Source organism: Macaca thibetana, chromosome 15, assembly GCF_024542745.1.
Source record: "Macaca thibetana thibetana isolate TM-01 chromosome 15, ASM2454274v1, whole genome shotgun sequence".
Taxonomy (NCBI): domain Eukaryota; kingdom Metazoa; phylum Chordata; class Mammalia; order Primates; family Cercopithecidae; genus Macaca; species Macaca thibetana.
Genome location: NC_065592.1, coordinates 1123881 through 1144928, shown reverse-complemented (window position 1 = coordinate 1144928; position 21048 = coordinate 1123881). Strand labels below are relative to the sequence as shown.

Below are 21048 nucleotides of genomic sequence, written 5' to 3'. Positions count from 1 at the left end.
GAGGATTAACCGACACCACAGACAGCCACCTGGACAGCCGCCTTCACGCACTACTCAGAGAGTACCTGCCCATCAGGCGACTGCTTCCCCCATCGAACCCAGGGCTAGGAACAGGCAGAGAAAACAGGCTGGGAGGCCAGGTGAGGTGGTGCACTCCTGAAGTCCCCACTACCCGAGAGGCCAGGGCGGGAGGACCAGTGAGCCCGGGAGTTCACGTCTAGCCTGGGCAACAAAGCAAGACCTTGTCTCTAATTTTTACAATTTAAATTAAATTAAATTAAATTAGAAAACAAAGGTGGGCCCTGCCCAGGGGCACCCAGTCCAGAGTCAGAAAGACAGGCTTTTCCAGGAGCCCAGTGGCTATCGGCTGGTAATGCGGCAAGGGAGAGGAGACGTCAAGGTGGGCTTCCTGTAGGAGGTGCCACTCACCTCCCTCCAGCTACAACCCAGGAGGCTCTGACACCTTCCCATGCCAACCCCTGGCCTTTCTGTGGACAGCTGGGGGATGGGACAGACCTGCACACATGTTTACCATGAGGAAGGTAGGCCCAGGGAGGGTGACAGACAGACGATGGGGACCCCTGGCATCAGAACACAGGAAGATCTGGGTCCAAAACAGCCCCACCACCTCCTAGCCAAGGACTGCAGCACACAATGCTGCTTCTCTGGACCGCAGAATTCTCATCTGGAAAATGGGCCAATGGCCTGGGAACAGGCAGGGTTGGAGACCGCACACAAGAAGGGCTGAGCGCAGGGCCCAGCATACAGCAGGCACACAGCTGCTACAGACAGCCGGACATGGACCACAGTTCCTGGCAGGCAGCAGGTGCCCACAACTGAGCGCATCTTGGTGGCCATGCCCTTCCTGTCACTGCCATTCCTAGCCCAAAGAACAGCACCAAAGGCTGCTCTCTGGGACCGGAGTCCTTCATCCCACCCTGGCACCAGACACTTCCGCCTTACCAGAAAGCATGGCTCCTGATGGCCCCTGGCTCTGTGGCGGCCTGGCTGTGTGGCCCAGCCCAGCTCCTCACCCTCTCTGGGCGCCTGCTTCCTCATCCATAACGGACTGGTCTCCAGGGCCCCTCCCCTGCTGACGAACCCGGGGCAGACGCCACAGCCCAGGCCAGGCTTGGCCACAGGTTCCTGGAATGCCAGGCCCCACCCAGCAGGCAGGAGGGTCTGGCCTACGGCAGCTCTGCAACCAAGAAGGCGGTCTCAGCCCCTCTCCTGCTGCCCCTTCACCACAGAGCCAGATTCCAGACCTCAAGCAGCTCCGCACCCAGGCCAGACCAGAGAGCCTGAGCTACCACCTGGGGTCACACAGCCTACAAGGGCAGAGCCAGGACTCGCCTGCCCCACAGAAGCACATGCCCCGCTGGGCCCTCTGCTGCCACCCTCTGAGGTGATAGAGTCCCGGGAAGAACAGGGCCTCACAGTCCAGCACCCGGACACAGTTCCCCTGCCTGCTGGGGGCCCCCAGGTGGGTCAGTGGGCCTCTCTGATCCTGTCTCATCCTCTAAACTAAGCCTAATAACACCCACCCCGTGAGATGATGGGGAGGCCTCCGTGATGCTCTCTAAGGTGACGGGGAGGCCTCTGTGATACCCTCTAAGCCGTGTGCCTGGAACCCAGTGATAACAAATCAATTCCGCCAATGGGGCCAACCACTGTCTCCCCTCACGGGACAGTCCCAGGGCCAGGCCTCCTCCAGCCAAAGGAAGAGGGACACTCACCTAAGGCCCCCACGCCACCCCATCTCTCATACTCAGCCCAGGACAGGCCCATGCTCCAGCCCCAAGCAGCAAAGCCAGCGTCCAGGCGGACCTCGGCTGGGGCCCTGGCCGCAGCCCTCCACCTCCCCAGTGGGCGGGTGTATCCTGCCACACTGCCAGGCGCCCTTGGCCTACCTGGCTCTCTCTCCCCCTCCCCACGCCCTTCTGCGTCTACAAGCGGCACTGAGGCTGGATGGCCTGGCTTCAAACCCCATCCTCACCCCTCCCCACTCCTCAGTTTCCCCTCCATAAAATGAGGAAGTAGCAAAGATCCCGTGGGTCCAGACTAATGTCACCCTGCCTTGACGTCAATCCCTCGAGGTGGCCTCTCCTCCCCTCCCCAGGGAGGGAAGTGGGGCCCGAGCACCCCACAAGGGAGGCCCAGGCTGGGCCTGGCACCCAGTCCTGCACCAGGCTGGCAGGATGTTGGGAAATGCACAGGCCCTTATTTCAACACTGCTGGCCACGTCACAGATGGGTTTCAACACGCAGCAGCGCCCAGGAAGGGGCCACAGCCATCTTGGCCCAGCCACCTGCCACGCCACCCGGGTAAGACGGGCCCGGCCCTGCACTCACGCACCCATGGCTGCCCTGCGGCCCCGACTCAGGTGATGACCCTCATCCTCAGGACAGGCAGAGACAAGGACGGACCACTTCAAGGGAGTGCACGTCACCCCCAGGCCCGTTCTCCATACCCCAAGGACCAGGCCACAGGCCCAGTGAACCAGAGGCACTAGCCCAAGAGCTGGCCGCCAGGCCCTGCCCCAAGCCACCAGTGCCACGGCCATGAAATGGGGCGAGAGTTCTCTGCCAGCTTGTGAGGGGCGAGGCCTAGGGGAGATCATGTTATGGGAAGAGAAGGTGTCCCCAGAAGCCTGGTCCCCATCAGCACTGGGGGGGAAGTTCAGCCCAGCTGGCCCTCGCCGGGCACACAGCAGCCCCGCCAAGCCCCACACCAAACTGGGCTCATAGCCAGGGCTGCGCAGGCCTAAATGTGAAGCAAAAACACCACGGGGGCCAGAGACAGTGGCGGCTGCCCAAGGGCACCCTGACTCTAGACGACTGGTACCCTGAGCCCTCATGGCAAAGGACACGGAGGCCTGGGGAATCAAGGGACTTTGCCAAAGCCACACGTCAGAAGAGACAGTCAGCAAGGACCCCACTCAGCCCCGTGCCCCAGCAGCCCCCACGAGGCCGGCGGGAGGGAAGACTTTCACAACTGGGTGGGAATGTGACAGGGAAGCGGGATCGGCTTCGGATGCAAACCCCTCTCCAGGGCGCTGAGCGTGTCCCAGAGCGAGGCTGACCCACCTGCCAGCCCAGGGCTCCCCACACTGTCTTTGGCACTCAGCCCTCAAGTGAAGCTGATGTGGCCTCTTCCCCAGGCCCTCCAGCTCCTGCCACTCCCTCAGGTGGGACCCAGTGGAAGAAGGGACACTGTACTCTCTGCTGACCACCCACCTTCCGCGACGGCCTCTCAGCAGCTACCAACCGGGCCAGCCACCCTTCTCCTGGCAGCGTTCTCTCCTAGAGTGAGGGCACGCATCGTGTCCCTGCCGCCTCCAACCCCAGACCCTCGGCAGTCTGAGCTCAGCTGTGCACAAGGCCCACTGGGTCCCACCACACCGTGAGCTGCAAGGGGAGGATGCTTCCGTCCACATGTCCCTGGCCCCAGCCTGCAGCTCAGGGCCCAGCCAGCACACGGGGACAGCCTGCGGGTAGCGAGGAAGGACGACCAGGGAGGTCACATCGCAGGCAGCACTCCGAAACCCTGAAAGGCCCTGGCATGGCCAGGCTGCCCCAACAGAGCTACAGAATCCCAAATGAGGGGGTCACCATGAGCCCTTCATCTACCAGGCAAAGGCCTGGCCTTCGTCCTGTAGAGGCGATGCCCCACGGGGAGAGACAAAGTAAACCAACGCACAAAGAAGAAAGTAATTTGGGGTCCCGAGGTGAGGGGCCCCGTCTGGACACAGGGACCAGAACGGCCTTGGAGCCAGCCAGGCAGCTCCAGAGAGCCCTGCCAAGCTCTCAGTGCAGCCCTGCCCGAGGTCACACTGCCAATCGGCGGTGGAGCCAGCGCTCAAGCTCAGAGTGTGTGCTCCCCCATGGCCCGTGCGATGGACACCACCCCACAAGGCCTCCGGGGCTCCTCAAAGGCACAGCCGTGGGACAGACCGTTGTCCTTCCAACCCTGGACACCAGAAGACCAAGGACCAGACCCCAGCTGGGTCCCGGGGACTCAGGCAGTGGGCCCCCGTTCCCACCTGTCTGGGAGCCCCCAGCACCCCACTGTGACTTCCAACCCAGCAAAGGGAAATGGGCTGTGCTTTCCTCCATGCACCGGTCTCTGAGCACACCCTGCTCATCCCACTGGGCGGGAGACAGAGTCCACGGCGAGTTCCCATGTGTGCGTACACAGTACACAAGCTGGGCTCACGCACCCGCACACACGGGACTGTGTAAATGGAGTCTGTAAAGTTTCAGGTTACAGAGAGCCTTGAACTAGGAGGAGGGGACCTCCAGACTCAGCCTCTCCTCCCACGCCTCTGCCTCCGAATGGGAGGCTGTGGGAGGGTGCACCCAGGCAGCTCTGGGACAGGATCCCCGAAAGGCCTCAACACGCCGGGGCCTGCCCAAGGCCACCGAGCAGGTCAGACCTCGAACCCAGGCCCATGACTCCCAAGCCCACAGGGAGGAGGCCCTGGGTGGGGCTGGAGGGGACACAAAGGTGGGGGTGTGGAGAGCTCACAGGGAACGGGTGACAAGTATCCAAGAGGCCCCTGGAGGCACAACAGCTGCGATCTCCAACACACACAACCCCCATACACACGCAACCCCCATATTCACACAACCCACACACACATAACTGCCACACTCACAACCCCCCCCACACACATAACCCCCCACACACACACAATCCCCCCCTCTCACACACAACCACACACATCCCACTCACAACCCCCCCACACACACCCCCCATACTCACACAACCCACACACACATAACCCCCCCCACACACATAACCCCCATACTGACACAACCCACACACACATAACTGCCGCACTCACAACCCCCCCCCCACACATAACCCCCCCACACACACACACACATACAATCCCCATACTCACACACATAACCCACACACACATAACTGCCGCACTCACAACCCCCCCACACACAACCCCCATACTCACACAACCCACACACACACAACTGCCGCACTCACAACCCCCCCACACACCCCATACTCACACAACCCACCACACATAACTGCCGCACTCACAACCCCCCCACACACACATAACCCCCCCACACACACACATACAATCCCCATACTCACACACATAACCCACACACACACATAACTGCCACACTCACAACCCCCCACACACACATAACCCCCCACACACACACACACAATCCCCACACTCTCACACACAACCCACACACACACAACTGCCGCACTCACAACCCCCCACACACAACCCCCATACTCACAACACACCACATAACACCCCCCACACATAACTGCCACACAACCCACACACACATAACTGCCGCACTCACAACCCCCCACACACACACATAACCCACACACACACACACATACAATCCCCATACCACACACATAACCCACACACACATAATCCCCCTCACACACAACCCCCACACAACACACACAACTGCCGCACTCACAACCCCCCACACACAACCCCCATACTCATGCGCACTCACAACCCACACACACACATAACCCCCACACACACACACATAATCCCCCCCACACACACACACCCCATACTCATGCGCACACCCACACACACATAACCCCCACACACACAATCCCCATACTCACACACATAACCCACACACACATAACTGCCGCACTCACAACCCCCCACACAACCCCCATACTCACACACCCACACACACATAACTGCCGCACACACAACCCCCATACTCACACAACCCCCATACTCACACAACCCACACACACATAACTGCCGCACTCACAACCCCCCCACACACATATAAACCCCACTCACACACACAATCCCCCCACACACAAACCCCCATACTCACGCACACAACCCACACACACAACCCTCGCACTCACACATAACCCACACACACATAACTCCCCCACTCACATAACCCACACACACACAACCCCTGCACTCACACACAATCCACACACACAACCCCTGTACTCACACATAATGCCCACACACAAACCCCCTCACTCACACATAACCCCCACTCACACATAACCCCCATACACACACAAAACCCCTGCACTCACACACACACACGTTCACATATATGCACAGTACACCCACACATCTACTCACATGCAGTCACACACATCCAAACATATTCAAAGTCACACACACATCCACACTCACCTAGTCACATCCACACATAGCATGAAGACATACACCGACACACATTCACATATACTCACACATACATCCTCATAGTCACACACACACACACACGTCATCACTCACACACCAATCACACACATCCACATGCATGCACACTCACAGTCACCTACAGTCACACATACCTATACACATATTCAGACACACACCCCCTAACAGAATAGCACACCTGACTTTTTACTCAAAGCCAGCCAGCTCTCCGGAGCCTTCTGCTGCCTGAGCCTCTCATCCTGCAGGGCTCATCTCCAGAACACCACAGTGTGGGAAGGCCCCGGTGGCCCCCATGGCAGGGGCTATCCAGCCCCAGGGGAATGGGCGGCAAGGGCAGAGCGAGCAGCTGCCCTTCTTCCCAATGGGGCCTCAAGCCCACTGGACAGAACAGCGCCTCGCAGGCACCTGGCTGCGCCTGTCAAGGCCAGCTGACCATCAGTGGAGCCCTGGGGACACGGGGCACTGGGGGAGCCAGAGCCAGGCATTGACCATCCATCCATCAGGGAGTGCCCTGGCCTCCCTCCCCTGCAGAGGGCTCGCCAGGGACACAGGGGCATGGCAGAGAGTCCCGAGGGGGGCTGAGGAGACCCTAGCCCCAGGCCCGCTGCCACAGGCTCCCGGCCCTGCAAGCTGGCACCTCCAGAGCGGAGAGCATGCGCGAGCTGTGGTGTTTAATAACAAATTACTCCAAGCAGGCAGGGAGCGGCTTATCGGCCGAGCATCTCCGGCAAGGCCGATACCATCAGCTGCTGTCAAGCAGCTCTGGGAACTATTAGCTTAATTAGCAGTTCCTGCAGGGTCAGCACAAAACTGCTGGCTGAGCCGGGGCCCAGGAACCAGTTTCAGCTGCCAGAGACAGGCTGGGCGGGCCCTCAGGTGTGGGAGAGGAACCCCGAGGATCCAGAAGGGGCCACGAGACACCCCGGCACCCCCCACCCGAGGGGGAGCTGCAGATGCTAAGGAGGCTCTGTGCCCCTTGGGGGCCCTGGTGCCCTACACACCCCCTGCACAGGCAGGCAAGTTGAGGCCCCCACAAAGGGAAGCCCACCCCACCCTCCCCAGCCGGCCAGGGTCACCGCACTGCACAGACCGCCTGGCCGAGGGGCCACGAGCCGAGGGTTTCACCTCCTGGCTCCAGGTGCTGGCTCCTCGATTACTGAACCTCAGTTTCCCATCTGTAAAGTGGGATCACCATGGTAAGAGCACACAGCCGCCCCTAGCACATCGTCCCTGCATGTGGGGACATAGGAGAAACCCAAGGCAGGCTCAGTGTCCTTCTCTCCCCACAGAGAGTGGAAGGGTGGGCTCCGGGGAGCAAGGCTGGGTCTCCCCGGACAGGGTCACCGCCCTCCCCCCACTGCAGACTCAGTCCCCGCCCAGCGCAGCACCTAGACTGCTCTGAAGATGGAGGGAAATCACAGACGCGGGACCAGGCAGACCCACAGAGGCGGCAGGCAGGGGAGTGGCTGGTGGGGTCACGCGGGGCACGGCAGCGGCTCTAGCGAGCACAGTGCTTCTTTCCGGGGTCGGTGGAAATGCTTCGAAATTCTAAAGCTGGCTGTAGTAGCGGCTGTGCGAGTGTTTGGATGAAAATCCACTGAGCTGCACATATTAAAAGGTGACTGTTATGGGAGGTGACCCGTATCTCAACCAATTAACCAATCGGATAATAAGCCTGGTGCTGGGCAAAGGCTGAGAGTGGCACGGAGGGCAGGGGTGGAGACACGCAGGCCCAGGAACCACCAGCCCCTTCTCCCAGCAGAAGCCTGAGGGACATCTCTGACTCAGCCTGCCTGGCGCCCTTCCACCACTTTCTGACGGGGAGGTGTCCCCAACTCCCGTGTCTCTGCGCACACTAACCCTTGTCCCTCTGTGGACCTTAGGGTGGCCTACGTGGAGCATGGGGGGGCGTGCCACGCTTCCTTTTCAGGCAGTCTTTCTGACCAACACTGTTTCCTGGGTTCAGCTTCTGAGGCAGGAAGACCAGGCTGGCGGGAGCTGATTTCTCCGGCCCCACCCAGCTCCTCACGAGGAGGCCGAAGCCCACTGGTGGAAGGGCCCTTCCTCCCTGCCCCAGCCCTGGCTGGGCCCTGCAGTGCTGTCCCCGGGCCAGCCTAGTCCTGCTCCCGGGGACCTGGAGGCCCATGGCAGGGGTGGCTGCTGCGGAGGGGGACCCTTCCACTCCCGCCGGGAGCCTGCCGTGGCCAGGCCACTCTGCCACTGACACCGCAGTGTAATGAGTTGCAGATGCGCTGGTGTAAGAAACCGGAGCAGCCCCGCCCTGCGGAGGAAGCTGGGAACCGTCTGAGATCACGTGCAATTCTGGAGCCTGTGCCAAGGCCTGCTGGACCCGGCAGGGGGGCAGGCGTGGGGGGGTGGGCAGAGGGAGAGGCCGTGCCGTTCCTCCTGGGCACACATGGGAGACCACCCAGCAGGCACCCGTGAAGACACCCTCCCTGGCCCCACGCACAGCCCAGAACATGCCACACAGAAGCCACCAGAGGCTCTGCCGCCTCCCACTGGGGCCCTGGTGCCTCTGAGCCTCAGCTTCTCATCTGTACCCAGGGACGGCACCTCTCCCAGGTTGTCACTGAGGCACGAGAGACGCTGAAGATGCCAAGTCCCGCCTCTCAAAAAGGGAGGGGCGGAGGCAGCCGCCAGATGATGTCCCATGATCCCCACGGCTCCTGCAAAGGCAGGTGGCTCCTAGAGGTCACTCAGCCGGACCCCTGACCGGATGCAGCCACAACTGCGCTGAGTATCTGTGTGCACCTCCCCCACAGCCAATCCCAGCCCAGGACCCTTCCCCAAGACAGGCCTGAGCCGGGCAGCAGGAAGGGTGGGGTGGGCAGGCCACCAGAGGGTAACGGGAGGGTCCTCCTGGGCTGGCCCTCCCTTCCCCTGGGGCACCTCACCCACCAAGTGCCGGCCCCTCTGAGACTCTGCCAGGCCCCTCAGGGCTACATCTAGCCCGGAGTTAACAGCCACCAAGAACAGACCTGAAACTGGTCTCCACTGTCCCCGCCCAGTCCCAGGCCTGCTGAGGGACAGCCCAGGACCCCAGAGAAGCCACTGGACAGGCAGACCAGCCCCTGCCACCCAGGCCCCAGTGCAGCCCCAGCCTGGTCCACACAGCCAAGGCCACAGCCAGCGAGCGGAGGCGGGGGCGGCGGTCCACCCATGAGCAAACCCACACATCAGCCGAGAACACCGGGTCTCACACCAGGACACGCCACAAGCGGCCTCTCTTAGGAGCAAGCCTTACCTGCCAAATCCCACCTGGGCCAGGCAAGGTGGGCCCCGCTCCCCGAGCTCACCCGAGACCCAAGGCCGCCTGGTCACTCACCCAGGGACGCGCTGCCCCACCATGAGGGCGAGGGCTCTCAGCTCAGGCACCTGCAGGCTGGGGCTGTGACCCTCAACCTCTGTGTCACGTGTATGACAGGGGCCCTCAAGAGAACTCCGTGAGATGGCCCACGACGGGCTTTCCTGGGCCTGGCATGCCGTCAGCCCTCCAGCAACGGCCGCCTCTGTGGCGGCCCCAGAGCCACTGGCTCACCCGGCCCCCTCCTGCCAACACCAGACCCCACCTTGGGAAACGCTTTCCCCAGAAGCTGTGGGCCTGCCCTGCCCACGGGCTGGGCGACCTGGATGGGGCACACCTCTCTCCAGCCTCACCTTCCTCATAGGTAAGACGGTACGCAGAAGGAGAGGGACCCACATGAGGCCTCGTCTATATAACGTTCAAAGCCAGGGCCACAAGCCAGGGGCCGGGAGGCCAGCCCCAGCCTGGGATGCCAGAGTCCAAGCTCCCGGCTCCTCTCTCCGAGCCACCAACACTAGGGACCCAGCTGGGTCCCAGACAGCCCTAACGTCAGCAGGGGCAGGCTGGGCAAAGCATGGCCCCCCAGGGGGTCTCCAATCTCCCAGAACACCCCAGGGTTACCGCCCCAGCCCTGCCCAGAGGAGCCCAGCTTAGGGGGTGTGGGGAGCTGGGAGCCACAGAGCACCCAGGGCTGCGCCGCCGTATCCACACCCCGGCAGGAAGTGGCCCACAGGGTCTGCAGGGGCCAAGGCCAGGAGGGCAGGTGAGGCCCCACCAGAACTGTGCCCCGGCCTGCCTGGGCCTCAGTTTCCCACAGATGCAAGCTGCCCTCTGGTGGCTGCTGGGAGCATCCAAACACAGAGCCTACAACAGCCGGACCCCCACATAGAGGCTGCTGCTGACATTGTTCCCAAAGACACTGACCCCAGGCCCTTCCCGGGGTCAGTGTCTGAGGGTCAGCTGCCCATCAATGCTGGGGTGGAGGCCATTTAATATGCTGGGGCTTGGAGCCCCCTGAAGCCGACAGCGCCCTGGTGCCCACACAGTGGGCGTTTGCCGGACCTCCCTCCCACCCCAGCACAGGCTCCCACCTCACGGCTTTCGCACCTTGTCCCTGATGCCTGGACCTTACACGTGACGCTGTGGACCTCACCCCACTGAGTGGGAAGTGTCTTCATTCGGCTGGAGATTTGGGGGAAAAGAGACGGGCAACATCACGGTTGTGGAGGAGTCTGGAAAAATGGGCTGGAGGAGAGGCAGCCGGGAGAGGAGAAACCCAACGGACCCGGTATGCCCACCACGAGGCTCTTGGCACAGCCCTTTCTGTTCTTTTTTCTGGCTGTATAGTTCTTATCGGAGGCTAAGAACTATTCCCAAAAAAAATGCTAAACCCAGGGGAGATGGTGACATGTCCGGAGCTGAGGTCAGGATGAGGAGGTCCAGGTCACACCTCCGGCCCCGGGATCCCCGTGCTCAGGTCAAGCCCTGGGATCCCCACGCTCAGGGCGGCCTGAGCATCCCACGAGGCTGTCCCCAGGACTGGGAGACGCGCTGGCCAGCACAGGCGGTGCTCAGGCAGACAGCAGCCGAACCATGCCAGCCACACCCAGTGCAGCACAGGTGCGGCACAGCGCCCATCTTGCTCAAAGCTGCCATCGCCAACCCTCCCCACCTGCACCCCTTAGGGCCTCCTGGAGGGCAGTGTAGGCCCATCCCAGAAACAGGACAGAAGCAAACTGCCCCACAGACACACTGCCCTGCAGAGGAGGGTCACCGTGCCCAGCAGCCTGGGCTCATGGTGCCACACCAGGCCCGTGAAGGTTGGGCCTTAGATGAGAAACCAGAGAGGTATGAAAGTTGACTCCCGTTTAGGGAGTCAACTTCCCACCTCCCGCTGCTCAGGAAAATGGGGTGGGTGGACAGGGCCCACCACCAGGCTCCCTGAGTGAGGGGACACCTCTGAGGCCCGACAGCCCTGCCACATGCCGGACTGGGAGGGGATAGAGCAACAAGGCCCCCACCCCCTCGCCCGTGGCCATGACTTGGGTTACCTCCATCACTAACGACGACTCCCAAAAGGTCCCCATGGAGAGAACACGGCACCCACAAGGCACAGGGCACACGGCACAAGGAGAACATGGCACCCAACAGCCACCGGGGAAGGTGAATTTACTGAACTTGGCGCCCTAGGCTCACTTCCTAGCTTCTGTCTGGGAGAAGCGGCAAGAGAAAGGGGTCCTGTTTTGCAACTGTCCACACCCTCCCCAAATTAACAACAGCAAGGATTTGCCCAGACTCAGAGCTCAGGTCTCCAACTGGAGCCGAGATGGCTGCTAACAACGGGCACATCAGGCTGGGGACAATGCTGTGGGAGTGAGGCCAGTGCAGACTCGGGCATGGGGGCACACACAGGCAGGATCCCTGTTCAAGTGGGTCCCCTCCTCTAAGCGCCACCAGCCAAGTGTTCACCCCAGCCGGGAGGTGACCAGGACCATATGAGGGGCTGACAGAAAGTGGGGCGGGCAGAGCTGGGCACACTCACGGGGGCCTTGCTGGGCCTCACTGACTAAGACAGCAGCGTATGTCTGTAGGTGTGAAGGAATCCATGACTTAACCGTCAGCCCCGTGCCCAGCCCACGCCCAGCTCCCAGGAGGAGGCTCTGCTCCCTGGAATACCATCATTTATTCACTCCATGAAACCCACGAGGGCCTGTGCTATGCCAGCACCATGCTGCGACCATGAGGCAGACTCGGGTCCCGCACCCCTGAAGCTCACAGTCTGGCAGGGGCTGGGGAAGCCAGACCTTGGACAAGCCGCTGGAAACACCGCTTGTGGCATGAACGGAGAAACACAGGCTGCAGAGTGTCTGCAGGGGCGCCCAACCAGGCGGGCCTAAGAGATGCCCCTGCCACCCCAGGGAGAGATGGCACTTGCAGGATGAGCAACAGCCTTCAAAGGAGGGGCGGCCAGGCAGGAAGGGGGCCCAGGGTCAAGGCTTGGTGGGAGCTACCCCAGGGGCACAGGGGAGCCACTGAGGGCTCTAGGCAGAGGCTGCCATGAGCAGCGGCCACGCAGGGAGGGGCCCCAGGGTCAAGGCTTGGTGGGAGCTACCCCAGGGGCACAGGGGAGCCACTGAGGGCTCTAGGCAGAGGCTGCCATGAGCAGCGGCCACGCACTGGGCCCCAGACAAGTGCTGCTCACTCCTCTGAGCCCATCCCCTCCCAACCCACACAGAAGGCCCAGGGCGGGCAGAGCCAGCAGGCAGTCCAGGGAGAACACAGAGGCACAGAGGGCAGTGCCAAGCCAGGGGGCAGCTCCAGGCTGGGAGACAGACTGGGGCTCCTCCCACCAGTGGCAGCCCTGCCAAGCCCAGCAGGAGGGGAGGACTGGGGCCCGGCGGCATCAGAAACCCAGTGCAGCCGGAGCAATGTACGCACCCTGGCCTCCCAGGGCATGAACACACTGCTGTCCCCATTCTACAGATGGGGACCCTGAGGACAGGCGCTGAAACCCCTGCCTGGGTCAGACCAGAAGGAGGCCCATGGTTCTCAGGCCCTGAGCCACTGTTCCGGAACATTCTGCCTCCCCCAGTCACACGGGCAGGTGGCAGGCAGTCCTGGAAGCCACAGGCCTGCTCCCAAACACGGAAGCTCAGAGTCCCTCCGATGTTAATCAGAGCCATTAGGTGCTTGTTCGGCAATTAGGAGACACAAATTACGGTATGAAAAAGCTCATTACCAGCAAATGACGGGCGACGGCCACTGACGGTGCGGAAGGCCCTGATGAATCGCGCACGTTGGAGGCATTTAGTCTCAGGAGATGCAACACCTCAGTGCCCACAGCCTCATTTGTCACCCGCACCTTCCCACCACCACCATCCCTGTCCCAGCCGTCCAGCCGGCAGACAAAAAGAAACGACAGAGTCGGCACCAGGCAGGCAAGGCAGGCCCTTGGAAGGGGCCTCCCTGCAGGAGATGCCCAGGGAGCCGAGCACACTGCAGGCCCTCAGTACAGAGGGTCTGGGGGCTCAGGGGAGGGCCCGGAAGGAGGCAGGGCAGGAAAGGTTGTGCTTCCCAGAAGGCCTCAGTTTACCCCTCAGTGAAATGAGGACATTGAAAAGGATCTCCAGGTTCCCTCCCAGCTCCAAGACCCAGTGGCCAACCGGAAAAGGTTCCAGAATCAGCTGAAGGAATTAGCAAAATGATCACGGCATTAATTGGATGAGTCAGATGGCAGGGCACGTGGGCAAGTCCAGTCTGACAGCGAAGGGCCAGCTCCTGCCCGTCAGATAAGATCCCTGGCAGGGCTGGGGTGAGGCAACACTCGCTACATCCAGGCTCTGAGATGGCAGCACACCAAAAGCTCTCAGGCCTCCCGGGGTCCTGAACCCCAGGCCAGGGGAAAAGACAGGAGTCACCCAAAGCTCTGAGGGCCACCGGAACCCTCGCCCTGCACCGGGTTCAGGGCCCCTGCAGGGAGCCCAGGGCTCTAGCCTCCCCCCAGCAGGCTTCCCCACTACCCACCGGCAGGCCTCAGCGTCCCCACCTTCAGCCTGCCTGGGGACAGCCCCGCAATCCAACGAGCCCCAGGAATTGGAAGGGGGCTCTTTCTTCCAGCAGATTCTAGCCAGAACTACTCTCTCTGTGGTCCCAGGTCCTGGATTTACCCCCAACACACGAAGGCCCGGTGGCCACCATGTCCCCCATACAATGCCAGGCTGAGCAGCCAAGGCGCGCCGCTTTCAAAAGAGCCTCCCGCAGACCAGAGAGTGGCGGGTAACCTCAAGCAACCTGAACACAAGTGCGCCGGAAGGGGCGCTGGCACGGCGGGCACTGGCTGCCCACACTGTCTCCTGATACGAGTCCTTCAGAAAGGGAAACTGAGGCTGTGGGCGGCGGGACCAAGGGAAGGATGGGCCTTGCCTGCAGCCACAACGGAGCCAGAGCTCGAACCCAGAACTCCAGGCATCGGCAAGGCTGTGGGGCTGGGCAAGTCCAGGCCCGGGCACACCAGGCTCCCGCGACGAGCAGGGTGGGAATGGAGAAGGAACCAGTGCTTCCTGCTCGCTCTGACCTGCCGCCCGACAGGCCAGTCCACAGCCTGTCACCGGCTCAGGCAGTGCAGTCTCCAGGGAAGGCAGACACCCAGCCCAGTAACCTCCACCAAGGCTACCAAGGACAGCTGGCAGCTTCCAGGCCCTGCCCAGGGATCTGGCCCACCCCAGGCAGGAAAGAGCAATCACGGGGGCCTTAGATAAAGCCCTGGGGCCACTCAGCAGCCGCGAAAGCATGGTGGCATCTGTGCCAGGCGGGTCCACTGGGCGCACCACACCTCCACCCTCTGGTTACTGCTCCATTCCCCTCCTGGTCCCATGCAACCCTAGCCCGGGAACCCCCGCGGCTCCAGAAGCTTCCCTGTTCCCGTTCCCTCACAGGCCAGGCCCACCCAGAGCCACCATGCTGACCAGCATAGCAGGACAATCTCAGGAACAAAGCCCCTGGGGAAACGGGCTGGGACCAGGGCCTAGAGCCTACCCAGGACCATCCAGGACAGACAGGCCACATCCTTGCTGGGAGGTGGCAGGCAGTCCTGGAAGCCACAGGCCTGCTCCCAAACACGGAAGCTCAGAGTCCCTCCAGGGCCACACGGGGCTTGTCCAGACTCCAGGACCACGCTTCTCTTGCCCTCAGCCAGTGTGTGCTATTTATCCAGCAGAGGGAGGGAGGGAGGGAAAACAATGCACGTGGCTGATCTGCAGGGGGTGGGTCACACCCCTCCTCAGAGGTCAGGGCAGCCCCTCCAGGCCTCCCCAGGCGGGCACCCTCACCTTCCAAGCAGGCAAAGCCACAGTGCCCCGGGAATCACGCGACGACTTATGGAACTGATGTTCACGCCGAGATGAGGGTGTGCCCGGTGGAGGGGATGGGGAAGGGTGGGAGGCACGAGGCAGAAGGGAGCCTGGGAAGGGAGGGGAGGTGGGCCGGGGCACACCTGCAGCCATTAATTAGCTCGTTATTGCCAGATAATTATCTCTGGGGCCTCCAAAGCTTTCAAAGCCCACTTCAGAGCCGCTGGCGGCAGCAGCACACCCATCTCACAGCCAACGCCTGAGGACCTCAAAGGCAGGTGGCCCTGGCTCTGCCTCAGTTTCCCCAGCTATTCAGTGGCATGCATGTTCTTTACATCTCACCCTCCGTGCCCTCAGATGTGAGCAGGGGACCCCGGAAACAGAAAGAACACCTCTGTCTTCCTCAATTTAATAGACAGCGGGTCTGGAAGCTTCCTCCACCCCTGGCTACAGCCTGGCCCTCCTCTCGACCTCTCCCACACGGCAGCCCCCAGCAGCTGTTCCATGAATGCTCCCTGGACCCTGGTGAGCCTCCCAGAACTGGGCATGGGGTAGGAGTAGGGCACAGGGCTTAATGAAAATCCCCTGCCACGTGGGGCTGTTGGCCCCAGGGCTCCACCTGCCCTTCCCCTGAGCCTAGCAGCAGGCCCCGGGGGGCTCCTGGCCTTCTGCCCGCAGCCCTCACCACTCATGTGAGCAAGCAGCACACACATAGGCCAGGCTCAGACCTGCCAACATTCCCAAAGCCAGCACACCCCATAGAGACCCCAGCCGGGGCCCAGGCCTGTCCTGGAAACTGCTTGTCTCAGGCAGGGTCCCGGGGCTCTGCCCAGTCCTGCAGACAACCAGGGAGGGACAGGGAGGGGAGAGCAGGGCCTAGGGCAGTGCTGCTGTGCTGGAACAGCACCCAAACAGGAGCTGAAAAGCAGGTCCCAGACCTCTGGGGAAGTCTCTGGAACAAGACCTTGTCAGTTCCTGGGCGGTACCGACAGGGCCAAGTCCAGACCCTGCACAAGGCCTCTGAGGACCGCACAGGCTCAGCTCCTCACCTCCCCGTACAGGCCCCGGAACTCTCCCAGTTTTGAGCCTTTGCATATGCTGTTCCCCATATGTTCCCCGTCACCTCCCCCAGGAAGCCCTCCCTCCAGCTCCACCGCACCCAGGCTGAGGGAGACCTGTTGGCCCCGAACTGTGGCTCCCGCCTGCCTGCCTGCCTGCTGTTGGAGGAAAGTGGCTGGTGGTGGCCCAATAGGCCTAGTGCCCATCTCCCAGCTGGTGAGCCAGAGCCTCCCAGGGACTGTGCAGGCAGAACTCGGTGTTTCAGCTCTGTCCCGCACAGACTCAGGCCTGGCTCGGTCCTCGGCAGGTGGCCGGGGCCTGGTTAGCACACCCTGCAGCAGCCCTCTTGGAAGCGGCCCACAGCCTCCTGCGGAGACGGTGCTGCAGGAGCCAGCCCTCGGGCCAGCGAGCAGCTGGGGTGTCAGGGAGCACAGCGGGTATGCCTCTCATCCCATCCCTGCCCCATGCTCCGTGTTCTGTGGGGGCATCCCAGGCCCCAGGCCGGATGCTGCCCTCCTCCTCCTGCCCCCCCCCTCCTCCTCCTCCTCTGCTGTGGCTCCTCCCCCGCTGTGGCTCCTCCCCCTGCCCACGGGGTCCGCTGTAAACTACCCCCATGGTCTCACCCTAGGATCAGACAGCGTGAAGGTTGCCAGGGAAAAATCAATAAACAAACTTATGAAGAAACTGTGATTTACACATAATTTTCTAAGAACACGTAATTTCCCAGGTGCTCTGCCCCGAGGGTGGCCAACTCTGCTTACCTCTGGTGCGTGTTTGTGTTCTGGAAGGTTCTGGGTAACATATCTGACTGGTTAAGCAGGGCATTCCCTAGCAAAGACCTGAACTTTCTGCTTGGGACTGCACAAACCACAGCCGAACCCTTGGCCTCAAACCCAGGGCCACGGCTCTCTGAGGGGCTGACTCAGGTCTGGGGATCTCCCACCCTCTACCCATGATTCTCCCACTATTCCTGTGGTGTGGACAGTCCTCGTGAACATTCAGATCTCACCAACTCCACGGCCCCCAACCCGCAGCACAGGTGAGAAATCTGAGGCCCAGGAAGCGCCTGACTTCACGCGGCTACAGCAGAGGGGCTGAGACGTGAATCAGCTCTGTGTAACCCCCCGTCCCTGGCCCTGAAAGTCCCCTTTTCCCAGGAACCTGCAGGGAGCCCAGGTGAGGATGCGGGAGGCTGCGGCCTGCTCAGCAGCGAACTCTGGCCAGGTTTCTGCTCCGGGTTCTGGAGAAGGGCCCTCCACCGGGGCAGGAACCAAACCTGTCCAACCGCCCTAGACGATTCAGTGCCTGGGCAACTATCTGCTCCATCGAATTTCTCAACCCACTCACAGCAGGCAATTGCAACAGGCTGCGGAGACACAGATAAGGAGATTCAGGGTGTGGGTTGGGTGGGTTTAGGGGTGGATTTTTTTCTTTTGTTTTGCTTCCGCCCTGGCTATACCTTCACGCCTCCCCGGCTCTGCCCGGGGGCCTCTGAGCTTCCTGGGGGTGCCCAGCACGGGTCATGGGCACGGGCCTCGGGCCACCTCCAGGGCTGCTGAGGCTGGGAGAAAGGCAGGGTGCGGAGGTGTTGGGAGACACTTTCTATCAGGGCCATCGAGGGTGGTGGCTGAGCAGGGCCTCAGGCAGCGTGAGGCTGGGGCGTGGCAGGGGCCCCCACCTGGGAAAACCAAGCTTTCCCAACACTTTGAGGGCACAGGTGCCACCAGACAAGCTTGTCACCTTTCCCTCCACAGCAGGACAATGGTGAGAACACTCGTCCTCCCCTGCAGGTGGCCAAGGATGGCTAATCCAAGAGCCACTGAGCAGGACGGCCACCACAGTGCTAGGATACAGTAGGTGCTCAGTGCACCGGGCCATCTCTCGAGGTAGGGGTGGTAAGACACACTTTTGGGCAAGGCACGGACCTTCTCCAGCCACAGACCTTCCCCAGCCTCCTGTGTCAGCAGGAAGGGCCTCCATCCTGCAGACCATGCTGCCCTATATACCCGGAAGCCCGGGTGGGCATTGCAGAAGCACAGGCAGCAATTCCTGGATTCTCAGCCCAGCCAGCACGCAATCCCCAGCCCAACGCCATCCCAGGTGTGTTCCGGCGGGAGCTAAACAATGGCTCCCCCTTACCAAAATCCAAGGTAGAAACCCTTCCCCGCTTTTTACCGATGAGGAGAGCAAGGCTGCGGCTGGTGAAGTGACCTGCCCGAGGCCCCAGAGCTCCCCCAGGGAGAGTCACCTACAAGAGCCTGACACAGTTCCCCTCCCTTGCAGGGCTGGGGCAAGGAAGCCACGTGAGGGTGGAGCACCTTCCCCAGAAGGCCCCACCCTGCTCCACCTGGCAGGGGCAGGAGGGAAGGACATGCCAGCAGGGTCCATGCTTTTCCAGGTCACCAGGGAAAGGAGGCCTGGCCTGGGACAAGCCCGAGCCAGATCCCATAGTGAGGGCGCCGTGGAAGCACCTCCCTGCCACTACTCTGTAGCAGTGCGGGCCCAGCGGCCATCCCGTGGGCAGGGAGCTGTCCCCCAGCCCCTCAGCTGCCCTCCCCCAGGGCTTGTCTGACACCTGGGCGCGGACCCTGGCCTCCTCCAAGCCTCTGACCCACTGAGAGGGTACCCGCGGAGCTTCCTGAAAAATGCAGACTCCAGGGCAGGGTGAGCCCAGGGCCCTGGGAGGAATTCTCCCGCACAGCTGCAGGTTGCACAACGGGCCAGGTCCCTACCTGTCTCCAACATGTGGCAAGGCTGCGTTCCAAGCTGAATACTCCAGAGGAGCAGGCCCAGGACCTCCCCCACCCAGCGGGGGTGCACACAGCTCCCTGGCCTCTGGGTCCTCAGCCTGGCTACAGAGCGCAGCTTTGAAAATCTGTCTGTGGACAGCGCCGCCCCTCCCAGCCGGACTCTACTACCCCACCCCTCCACTGTAACTCTGGGCCGGTGCCTCTCCCTCCCAACCCACCCTGAGACGTGAAGCCCAGGCGAGGAAAAATTAACCAAAAACGACAATTAGCAGTTCCTGGCGCTGGCTGAGCTGCTGGTGAGCCCCGTTGGCTTCATCTCTGTTCACCCTCCCAGCTCTTCGGAGACCGGCAGATCAGGAAACTGAGGCTAGGAAGGAATCGGGGACTCTGTCCACTACCTCCCTGACCGAGGATAAGTGGCCAAGGGTCAGGCTACTTTTTACTGTTTGCTCTTCAGTTAACAGTGCCCGGTCCAGCTGGGGAGTTCAGAGACGCAGAGATACCCATGCCAGGCCCAGGCACACTAGGCACTGCTCATACATCTGGGACCCACAGCACAGCTCCTGGACAACTGGGCCTGCATTTCCTGCAGGTGAGGACAGAGGTCAGGGGAAAGAGAGGGACGCAAAGATGCAAGCACCCACAGCCGAGGTCCTCCCCCAGCATGCACAGGGGTGGTGCCCACAAGGGGTGAGGCAGAAAGGAGCTGGACACAGGAAAGGGTTCAGGGATGCCAGGTTCCTGCCTGCAGAGATGGGGTGGCCCAGCCCCAGCCCCGCCTTGAACCCCAAAGGCCAACGTGGGCAGAGTTGGAGCTGAGCCACCCCATCCCTGCCGGAGATGGGATGTACATGCCTCCTGGGATCACGGTCCTGACCGCTTCTAGATGAGAGGCTCTGCTCATGCAGTCTCCCGGAGCCGCTCTGCTCCCGACACCCAGAACTCCAGACTGGCTCCCAGACTCCCAACCACAGCTTCCCAGTGGCCTCTCAGCCCCTCCATCCCTAAGCCAGCTCCACCCGCTCTTAGGGAACTGGGAGTACACAGGCCTATGGGAAGGGGAGAGGCAAATCCAGGACGAGGACAACTGCAGCCTGGGGAGCCTGGAGGGCCCAAGACAGCGGAGGCAGGCCCAGATCTGAGACTTCAAGCAATAACAGGGCCTCTGAAGATTTCAGTCTTATGGCAAAGGCCAAGGCACAACAGATGCCAGCAGAGCTGCAGGAGGAACCCCAGGAATGCCCGGCCCAGGCCATCTCTACCAGTGGGCTCACCCTGAGGCACAACAGAATCACCAGGGAGCCCTGGTACCCAGGCACCACCCCCACGGCTGCCGATCTGATTGGTCTGGGGTGTGGCCAGGGCACCGGGAATCTTAAAAATTCCTCATCTTCAAATGTTGCCGATGGGCAGCCCAGGTAAGACCCACTGAGCCCCGGCAGTGTGAGGCTGGCTCCAACCCGGGTGAGTTATTCCACCACCACACACGCACCGACCACCCCCTCACACCAACACTGTCCAAGGAGGGGGATCCAGAAGAGCCGGCAGTATGGGCAGAAAATTCTGCAGAAGTCACAGTGAAAACACACAGCGGTGGTACTAAGCTCTCGGTAGAAGGGTGACATCAGATTAGCGCAGAGACCACAGGGCCAGGAGGGGAGCATGTGGCACGCAGGAGTGCCCCACAGCCCTCCTTGCAGACATCACCAATCCACCTACCCACCTTCCCTGCTGGGTCCCAGGCACCCCATCCGACCCGTCAGAAGAGACACACAGGCTGGAACGCACCTCTAGGCCTTCCCAGGCACGGACCCAAGTGTTATTTTACGGTGGCAACAGAGAAGTCCAGGC

At 61.7% G+C, this 21048-nt stretch overlaps 1 protein-coding gene across 5 annotated transcripts in view; it reads right to left on the bottom strand.

The window, feature by feature from the left end:
- RXRA (retinoid X receptor alpha) overlaps positions 1–21048 on the bottom strand; it is a 251977-nt gene that overhangs the window by 74660 nt on the left and 156269 nt on the right. The window contains exon 1 of one of the 5 annotated variants that reach the window (XM_050760117.1): positions 17724–17743. The exons of 2 other annotated variants lie outside the window; for them this stretch is intronic. Coding sequence is in view for 1 of the 3 variants with exons in the window: in XM_050760114.1 (XP_050616071.1) it covers positions 964–973 (10 nt within the window). In the remaining 2 variants the exon portion in view is untranslated. Of the gene's footprint in view, positions 1–963; positions 1028–6392; positions 6572–17723; positions 17744–21048 lie in introns of those variants that run through there. 2 more of the 5 variants (XM_050760115.1, XM_050760114.1) reach the window with 2 other exon arrangements.